The 11,183-nt window shown below is 36.4% G+C and overlaps 1 protein-coding gene across 1 annotated transcript; it reads left to right on the top strand.

The window, feature by feature from the left end:
* Nucleotides 1–315: 315 nt before the first annotated feature.
* Nucleotides 316–9,565, top strand: LOC132728170 (uncharacterized; the record flags this gene model as incomplete). The annotated part of the gene is made up of 5 exons (XM_060713797.1): nt 316–345; nt 4,396–4,587; nt 5,199–5,325; nt 6,989–7,076; nt 9,441–9,565. Coding segments are annotated over 5 exons (562 nt in total), but the record flags the coding sequence as incomplete, so codon positions are not given.
* Between the last annotated feature and the right edge of the window lie 1,618 nt (nt 9,566–11,183).

Raw genomic sequence — 11,183 nt, 5'->3', positions numbered from 1 at the left:
TATTTGCACGATCTAAAGTACAAAAGGTACACTTCCCGTTTTAGTGTTGACAGGTCTATTAATTAACTAAATTAAGCATAGTTTTCGTGACAGCTCATTAAATTAATATATCCGCCTATGCATACCGTTAACTAATTACCGGCTAATTACCGTTATCCTACACACTTGCAAAAATCTGCAAGTAGAAAATATTGCTAAATTCTAACCTTGAAGGTACTGTTCGTTTTAGGCTTAAGTCCCTTTATCATGATAAATACTATTAACTTTATATTCTTCTTTACAAGTATTGAATGCATCTGACATTTTGTATTTCAGATATGGATTGGTAAAAAGGGAGAAGCAAAAGTGAGTATTTTTTTACAATAAATTTAATTTTAACAGAAATAAAATAGCATAATATCAGATAATAAGGGTGTAGTAACTGGTGAGGTGCCTCTTCAGGCCAGTCTGGTTGCTGACATCAGATTATTTACCCATCATGTTCCTGGCTGACATCACATCATTTACCCTGTACCTTCCAAGATAACAACAGATTTATTAGCCCTCGCCTTCCAGGCTGACAACAGATTATTTTCTTATCACCTTCCAGACCTGACATAAGGTTATTTAGCTCTCACCTTCCAGGCTGACAACAGATTATTTAGCCCTAACCTTTAAGGTTGACATTAAATCATTTACCCCTCACCTTTCTGGGTGGCATCACATCATTCCAGGCTGACAACAGATTATTTAGCACTCACCTTCCAGACTGAAGTCAGATAATTTGCCCCTCTGCTTCAAGACTGACATCAGATTATTTACCCCTCACCTTCCAGACTGACATCAGATTATTATCCCCTGATCTTCCAGACTGACATCAGATTATTAAGCCCACACCTTCCAGACTGACAACAGATTATTAAGCCCTCATCTTCCAAGCTGACATCAGATTATTTACCCCTTACCTTCCAGGCTGACAACAGATTATTTAGCCCTCACCTTCCAGACTGACATCAGATTATTAAGCCCTCAATTTCCAAGCTGACATCAGATCATTTAACCCTTACCTTCCAGGCTGACAACAGATTATTTAGCCCTCACCTACCAGACTGACATCAGATTATTAAGCCCTCATCTTCCAAGCTGACATCAGATCATTTACCCCATACCTTCCAGGCTGACAACAGATTATTTAGCCCTCACCTTCCAGACTGACACATACCGCCTCCGTGGTCGAGGGGTTAGAGTCTATGACTTGTAATCCAGTTACCTCTCTGGCGTGGGTTCGATCCCCGGGAGATGCTTTGGTAGTTTAGCGCGGAGGAAGGTAGTCTAGTACTGGTGTAACTCTCTAGGAACGATGGTTAGGAAACTACCCGCCTATATGACTGAAATACTGTTGGAAAAAGGCGTAAAATAAAACAAACAAACAAACAAAATCCAGACTGACATCAGATAATTTACCCCTCACCTTCCAGACTAACATCAGATTTTTTAACCCTCGCCTTCCAGGCTGACATCAGATCATTATTTTTACCCCTCACCTTCCAGACTGACATCAGATCATTTACCACTCACCTTTCTAGCTGACATCAGATTATTTACCCCTCACATTCGAGCTGACACCAGATCACTTACCCTTCACCTTCCTGGTTGACATCAGATTATTTACCCCTCACCTTTAAGGCTGATATCAGATAATTTACCCTTTACTTTCCTTGGTGACATCACATCATTTACCCCTAACCTTCCTGGCTGACATCACATCATTTACCCTGTACTATCCAAGCTGACAACAGATTATTTAGCCCAAACCTTCCAGACTGACATAAGATTATTTACCCCTAACCTTCCAGGCTGATATCAGATAATTAAACCCTTCTTCCAGACTGACATAAGATTATTTACCCCTCACCTTCCAGGCTGACATCAGATTATTAAACCCTCTTCTTCCAGGCTGACATCAGAGTATTTACCCCTCACCTTCCAGACTGACATCAGATTATTTAGCCCTTTCCTTCCAGGCTGACATCAGAACATTTACCCCTCACATTCCAGACTGACATCAGATTACTTAGCTCTTTCCTTCCAGGCTGACATCAGAACATATACCCCTCACCTTCTTGGCTGTCATCAGATTATTTACCCCTCACCTTCAAGGCTGACATCAGATCATATACCCCTCACCAACCTTGCTGACATCACATCATTTACCACTCACCTTCAAGGCTGACATCAGATCATTTTGCCCTCACCTTCCTGGCTGACATCACATCATTTAACCCATACCTTCCAAGCTGACAACATATTATTTAGACTTCACTTTCCAGGCTTACATCTGATTATTAACCTCTCACCTTCCAGGCTGACATAAGATCATTTACCCCTTCACCTTCTAGGCTGACAACAGATTATTTACCCCGAACCTTCCAGACTGACATCAGATTATTAAGCCCTCACCTTCCAGGCTGACATCTGATCATTTACCCCACACCTTTCAGGCTGTCATCAAATCATTAACCCTTCACCTTCTAAGCTGACATCAGATTATTTACCCCTCACCTTCCTGGCTGACATCAGATCATTTACCACTAACCTTCCTGGCTGACATCACATCATATACACCTCACCTTTCTGGCTGACATCACATCATTTACCCTGTACTTCCAAGCTGACAACAGATTATTTAACCCTCACCTTCCAAACTGACATAAGATTATTTACCCCTCACCTTCCAGTCTGACAACATATTATTTACCCCTCACCTTCCAAACTGACATCAGATTATTTACCCCTCACCTTCAAGGCTGACATCAGATAATTTAGCTCTCTCCTTCCTGGCTGACATCACATCATTTACCCCATACCTTCCAAGCTGACAACATATTTTTATCCCTCACTTTCCAGACTTACATCAGATTATTAACCCCTCACCTTCCAAACTTACATTAGATCATTTACCCCTTCACCTTCTAGGCTGACAACAGATTATTTACCCTGCACGTTCCAGACTGACATCAGATTATTTAGTCTTCATTTTCCAGGCTGACATAAGATCATTTACCCCTTCACCTTCCAGACTGACATCAGATTATTTACCCCTCACCTTCCAGGCTGACATCAGATCATTTACTCCTTCACCTTCCAGGCTGACATAAGATTATTTAGCCCTCACCTTCTAGACTGACATCAGATTATTTAGCCCTCACCTTCCAGGCTGACATCAGACTATTTAGCCCTCACCTTCCAGGCTGACATCAGATTATTTACCCCTCACCTTCCAGGCTGACATCAGATCATTTACTCCTTCACCTTCCAGGCTGACATCAGATTATTTACCTCTCACCTTCTAGACTGACATCAAATTATTTAGCCCTCACCTTCTAGACTGACATCAGATTATTTACCCCTCACCTCCCAGGCTGACATCAGATCATTTACCCCTCACCTTCCAGACTGACATCAGATCATTTACCCTCCCCCTTCCAGTGCAAATCAAGAGTTAGGCTAGTTAGCATGTTATAGAAGAATATTATGATATCTTCATTTAGCCTTGTTGTGCATACTTTCTTGATATTCTGCTTAATTTTTGGGGGGGCACAGCTATGACCCCTAAATTGTCTATTTTTGAGCCATAAAATGTTCAATTGTTTATGACAACATGTTGTTATCCACAATTTCTATAAACAGCATCTTCTTAAACACTTGATAGAATTTTACTAAACTTCACAGGAATGAAACTAAGGTGACTTAAGTGACCATTCTGATGCATTAGTAGGTAGTTAAAAATAGACATAAAAATGAAAACTTTGAAGTCTCCTTATAAGTGAAAGTGCTGAGATATTTTGCATGAAGCAACAACTTATGGTCCTCTGGTCAAAATTGTTCCCACCCTGGTGTTACTTAGTTTACAGACTTATAAAGTAAAGTGCAATTTAATTTTCCACTCTTAAACCATGTGTCTTTCTAGAGCTAAGATACATGTAGAATTATGAATATTATGAATCATGGCCCTATTGACAAAATTGTCCCATCCCAATTGTGTAAACCTTTCACCTTCTGCATTGATAAGTTATGAACTTTTCTAGCAATGGATTTTAGGTGATCATGGTCCTGTCATGTTAAATAACCTCAGACTTTTCCTCTTAATACAATGTATAAATTTGTAAGAATCCAGAAGCTTGGCATTAAAGATCTGTTCAACTATTTAATAAATTTACATTTATTACTGAAAAAATGTAGCAAATGTTTTTATAATAGCTCTTCAAATTTGTTATAATTCAATTTAATGTATTTCATAGTCCTTTAATTTGAATTATATAAAGATGAATGACATATGGCCGCCATTATGTGTACCTAAGAATGAAGTTTTTCAAAGCATATCAAATTTGACTCCTTTTTTTTTTAATTTTTCAGCATATTTTTGGGAAGATTTTTTATAGACTTTGAAGAGAAGGCATTAATCAGACAGAAAACATCTGATTTGAAATATGTAACTGAAAAATCAACACCAATTACAGACATGCCTCAACTTGGAGATGATGTGGTTATTACTGTAAGAAATAAAAATTCCTCGAACATGATGTCTGCTGAAATCAACTTTTACAAGTAGGTCATTTTTTGAAGAGCTGAAATTGTTTTTGAGTATGAAAGTTAAATATTATCTTTAACTTGTCTATTTCATTATGGGCATTATTATGTCATCGTGCATTACGTAAAACACTGTTAATGGTATCTGTATGAAACTTATACCATAAGAAGACACAATTGTTATTTGGAAACCCTTATTTTGCCCCACCATGGAGGGGGGTATTATCTTTGGCGTTGTCCATCAATCCTTCCGTCTGTCTGTCCGAATTTCATTTACATTTTATTTCTCTGCAACTACTGGCTGGAATTCAACAAAACTTGATGGGAACCATCAAAACCAAGAGAAGATGCGCATATCATCGCCTTGTTCCAGTCAGACCTTTCAAGATAAGAGTTATGGCCCAAAATTAGTTGTGTTGAATGCCTACAGAGCATTAATTGTTTCTGCACTATTTCTCTGCAACTACTGAATGATGAAAAAATTTAACTCTTAAAGCATCAAAAAACTTCTTATCATGATATAAATAAATTAATGCTAATAGGGGAGCAATAGTCCAGTGGTACGTGAACGTGCGTAAGCATGAAACTTAGACTATAAAATGCAATTACTTACTATTTTTACATTGCAGGAACAGTGAATTGATAGCAAGCAGTGAGTTGTCAAACCACAGTTTCCTTCCTTTTATAGAGGCTGTTGAAAAAGTTGAAGAGTCACCAGAGATTCTTGTATACCCCCAATACATACCTAAAAATACGGTAAATAATAATGTATTTAATGTGGCAGTATTATACCAAAAAATAAAGTTACACAACAGAGCGTTTGTTGATTATTAAACTTTAAGAAGACCATGTAAGATTCAAGAGGCTTTTGTAGGGATTTGCATGTGGATTAATTCAGTTCTGTGAGAGATATTGCCCATGTCTTGGTAAAAATAGTCAATTTTCAATTTGTGTGACACAAAGCTCAGAAAGTATTTGACCTAGAGTCATGAAACTTCACAGAAATGTTCATTAGCATGAGAAGTAGTGCAGCCAGGAAATTGCTTTTTGGTTTTTATGCCCCCGAAGGGAGGCATATTAAAATTGCACCATCTGTCTCTTTGTCCATCTGTCTGTATGTCTGTCTGTCTGTGTGTCCCCATTTCATTTGTGTCCGGACTGTAACTTTGTCATATTTTGATGGGATTTTGAAATAGCTTGGCATAAATGTCTACCACATCAAGATGATTTGTCGCATCCAAGAACTACGTCCCTACCTTGCAAGAAAAGGTCACATTTACATCTTGAAGTTTCACATTATCACAAATAGAGTTAATAGGTAAACACATTCGTGTCAGGGCTGTAACTTTGTCATGCATCAAAGGATTTCAAAATAACTAGGCATAAATGTCTACCACATCAAGATGATGTCTCACATCTAAGAATTACATCCCTACCTCAAAGGTCAAGGTCACACTACCATTTTGAAGTTCACTTTACCACAAATATAGTTAATAGGTACACACAATCGTGTCCCGGCTGTAACTATATCATGTATCAAAGCATTTTACTATAACTTGGCATAAATGTCTACCACATCTTGACGATGTGTCGTGTCCAAGAATCACGTTCCTACCTCAAAGGTCGAGGTCACACTAACATTTTGAAGTTTCACTTTATCACAATAAGATTTTTCGGTACACACATTTGTGTTTGGTCTTTGTTATGCATAGAAGGATCTAGAATAACTTGGCAAAAATGTCTACCACATCAAGACGATGTGTCGCGTTCAAGAATCACGTACCTTCTTTTAAGGTCAAGGGCACACTATCATTTTGAAGTTCACTTTATCACAATTAGAGTTAATAGTTACAGACATTGGTGTTAGGACTGAAATTTTGTCATGTATTGAAGAATTTTAAAATAACTATGCATACTAAGTCTTGTCAACCACATTAAGACGACATGTTGCGTTCAAGACCCATGTCCCTACCTTCAAGGTCAAGATCACACTTATAGTTTGAAGGTACTCATTCCTCGAGGAGAGTTTGAAGATACACATTCATGTGCGGACTGTAATTACCTTTTGACGGAGGGTCATGAAACATTACAGAAATGTTGGTCAGCATGTGTAGTTGTGCAGCCATGTGTTTGCTTGTATATTTATTCAGAAATTTTATAGTAATTGCTCTTGACTTAGTAAAACCAATTCCAAAATGTTGTGTCATGTCATGTGTACCTTTAAAACTGCTTGAGTTAGAATCACTTAACTTTACAGAAATGTTGATCAACAAGATTAGTGAAGCTGAGGGCCTGGGTTTTTTGCATGTAAATCTTTAAGATAAATTATCAAAATGAAAATTTGTACTTATTATTTTCCTTCTTTTCTTCAAATGGTATCAGAAAGTTTTTGTAAATATATACATTGTATAATTTCCAGGTTTCTCTGCCAGCAGGATGGCAAGTTGGCATGAAACTTGAAGCTCTAGATGTAAAAACTCCAAATCTCATTTGTGTTGCTACAGTTGGTAAGTTAAATTAAAAAAATGTCCTGTTTGGACCCCAAACACATGTTTTGGTTTGAGAAATGTTGATAAAAAAAGTGCTCCGCCCCCATCAAAAAGGTACATCAGGGGGTTGCCAGAAGGGAGATGTGTCAACTTCTGTTTTGGGGGTTTGACGGGGGCTGCAGACCCTTTCATCGCCAAGAAAATTTCGGACTAGTGTGATGCTAAATATGACCCCAGGTCGATCATAAGGTAACGTTTAACCAACTAAATATTTACAAGGTCCATTGACATATGGCTTTGAAACTTTGCACACTTGTTCATCATCATGACCCCAACCTGTAGACAGGAGGAGGTATCTGTATAAAGCATTTTGACAGAATTATGCTCCTTTTTAGCTCGACTATTTGATGGGAATAAGTAGAGGTATTGTATTCACCCGAGCGTTGGCATCCGCGTATACACTTATGTTAAAGTTTTTGTAATACCTCAAATATTTTCAAAGTCCATTGACATATGGCTTTGAAACTTTGCACACTTGTTCACCATCATGACCCAAACCTGTAGACAGGAGGAGGTAACTCTATCCAGCATTTTGACAGAATTATGCACCTTTTTAGCTTGACTATTTGATAAGAATAAGTAGAGCTATTGTAGTCACCCGAGCGTTGGCGTCGGTGTCGGCGTAACCACTTATGTTAAAGTTTTTGTAATAGTTTTAATATTTTCAAAGTCCATTGACATATGGCTTTGAAACTTTGCACACTTTTTCATCATCATTACCCCAACCTGTAGACAGGAGGAGGTAACTCTATCAAGCATTTTGACAGAATTATGCCCCTTTTTCGACTTAGAATTTACGTAAAAGTTTTTGTAATACCTCAAATATTTTCAAAGTCCATTGACATATGGCTTTGAAACTTTGCACACTTGTTCATCATCATAACCCCAACCTGTAGACAGGAGGAGGTAACTCTATCAAGCATTTTGACAGAATTATGCCCCTTTTTCGACTTAGAATTTACATTAAAGTTTTTGTAATACCTCAGATATTTTCAAAGTCCATTGACATATGGCTTTGAAACTTTGCACACTTATTAACCATCATGACCCCAACATATGTACAGGAGGAGGTAACTCTATCAAGCATTTTGACAGAATTATGCCCCTTTTTTGACTTAGAATTTACGTTTAAGTTTTTGTAATACCTCAAATATTTTCAAAATTCATTGACATAAGGCTTTGAAACATGTTAAAATTTTATACTTTTCTTTGAGAGCATAATAAGACTCTCTCCAAGGCCTATAACTGAAATATGGATTTAAAGAAAAATTTTGCCTTTTTCTTTACTGAGAAAATTTGACCTTTTAATCAAGGCTTTTTTTACTATCAAGCACTAAGAATAGTCGAGCATTGCTGTCCTACAGACAGTTCTTGTTCGACTTAGAATTTACAGTCTACAGGTTGGGATCATGATGGTGAACAAGTGTGAAAAGTTTCAAAACCATATGTCAATGGACTTTGAAAATATTTGAGGTATTACAAAAACTTTAACATATAATTCTAAGTCGAAGAAAAAGGGGCATAATTCTGTCAAAATACTTGATACAGTTACTAATTCCTGTCTACAGGTTGTGATCATGATGGTTAAGAAGTGTGCAAAGTTTCAAAACCATATGTCAATGGACTTTGAAAATATTTGAGGTATTACAAAAACTTTAACATATAATTCTAAGTTGAAAAAGGGGCATAATTCTGTCAAAATGATTGATAGAGTTACCTCCTCCTGTCTACGGATTGGGGTCATGATGGTGAACAAGTGTGCAAAGTTTGAGAGGTGAGAGCATAATAGGATTTTCTTCAATGACATTAACTGTAACATGGATTTAAAGACATTGCTCTTTTTTTTATTAGAAAATTTTACATAATCAAGGCTTTTTATACTATCAAGCACTAAAAATAGTCGGGCGTTGCTGTCCGACCGATAGCTCTTGTTGTAGTTGGTGCTTCAAATTTAAACTTTCTACTAGTCATGCACAGTTTCAGATGGAGATTTGAATTTCAATATCGTTTGACCTAGATATCAAGATATTTCCTTCTTTATATCCATATTAATCAATATAATCAGTCTTGTATTACTATGAGACTTCATATGCAGGTGAACACTATGGACCATCTTGTTTCAATCGTTTCTCCAAAAGTACAATTTTTAATTAACTTGCAATGTATTTCATGTGAGCTATCCAGGCCATGATGGCCCTCTTGTTTCTTGAAAACATTACATTTTGTAAAAAAAAAATTCAGTAAATGTACAATATATCAATTTAAAGACAACAACCACAATTGTATTTATAGTTAAATAGATTCCAGGTTTCTGTATTTTAGAAAGATTGATAGCTCAACTGGGAAAATTGTTTGATTCAACTTTGATGGCTGGGGAAATAATTAATGACTACTGGGATATGCGAATTCTCCAAATTTTTCATCCTATAGGATTACTGGTATGCTAATGCTGATACATTTACCAGAGGTAAGACTCATTGATGTAACATCTAATAATACAACTTTCCTGTCTAGATTATTTTATTATTCCACTTTGTACATGTACTGGTGATACATTTACTGATTGTACTGGTGATACATTTACTGACTTGTACTGGTGATACATTTACTGATTGTACTTGTACATTTACTGATTTTACTGGTGATACATTTACTGATTATACTTGTACTGGTGATACATTTACTGATTATACATGTACTGGTGATACATTTACTGATTGTACATGTACTGGTGATACATTTACTGATTATACTTGTACTGGTGATACATTTACTGATTGTACATGTACTGGTGATACATTTACTGATTATACTTGTACTGGTGATACATTTACTGATTATACTTGTACTGGTGATACATTTACTGATTATACATGTACTGGTGATACATTTACTGATTATACATGTACTGGTGATACATTTACTGATTATACTTGTACTGGTGATACATTTACTGATTATACTTGTACTGGTGATACATTTACTGATTATACTTGTACTGGTGATACATTTACTGATTGTACATGTACTGGTGATACATTTACTGATTGTACATGTACTGGTGATACATTTACTGATTGTACTTGTACTGGTGATACATTTACTGATTATACTTGTACTGGTGATACATTTACTGATTGTACATGTACTGGTGATACATTTACTGATTGTACTTGTACTGGTGATACATTTACTGATTATACTTGTACTGGTGATACATTTACTGATTGTACATGTACTGGTGATACATTTACTGATTGTACATGTACTGGTGATACATTTACTGATTGTACATGTACTGGTGATACATTTACTGATTATACATGTACTGGTGATACATTTACTGATTATACATGTACTTATGATACATTTACTGATTATAACTGTAGTGGTGATACATTTACTGATTGTACATGTACTGAAATAAACTGATTATACTTGTATTGGTGATACATTTACTGATTGTACTTGTACTGGTGATACATTTACTGATTGTACTTGTACTGGTGATACATTTACTGATTATACATATACAATGTTACAATATTAATATGTTGAGTGCATTGAAAAAAAGAACACACCAGCAGGTATTTAACATACATGTATGTTTTTGTTATGGCTGGAATTATGTCTGCCTTGTCATCTACATGGGAGGGCCTTTGTCCGGCTTGTTTTTTCCGTGTGAGGCTTTTGTCTGCCCTGCCATTTTCACAGGAGGGCTTTTGTCCACCCTGTCATTTTCACGGAAGAGCTTTTGTCAACCTTGTCATTTTTGGACAGGAGGGCTTTTATCCAGGGGAGCTTTTGTTCGTTTCCCAAAAGGGGTCACTTAGTTAATATGAGGAAGGGTCAACATTTGAAGCAACATGGTCAATATATTTAAGAAAACAGCAAATATCTTATAATTTTCTATTTCAACCCTTTGAAATAATCTTTTCCTACAGAAATAATATCTTTCAGACGCTTAATCAAATATTTAAATGCTTCATCATAGTCCTTATTAGATATACCTTTCAATAACTAAAAAATGGCTGCCCCAGTAGTAAACCAAGCAAATATTTTTGA

This window comes from Ruditapes philippinarum, unplaced genomic scaffold, assembly GCF_026571515.1.
Source record: "Ruditapes philippinarum isolate M1 unplaced genomic scaffold, ASM2657151v2 ctg11933_1_1_1_1, whole genome shotgun sequence".
NCBI classification, from domain to species: domain Eukaryota; kingdom Metazoa; phylum Mollusca; class Bivalvia; order Venerida; family Veneridae; genus Ruditapes; species Ruditapes philippinarum.
The sequence above is the reverse complement of the archived record's forward strand: the minus strand, read 5'-3'. Positions and strand labels throughout refer to the sequence as shown.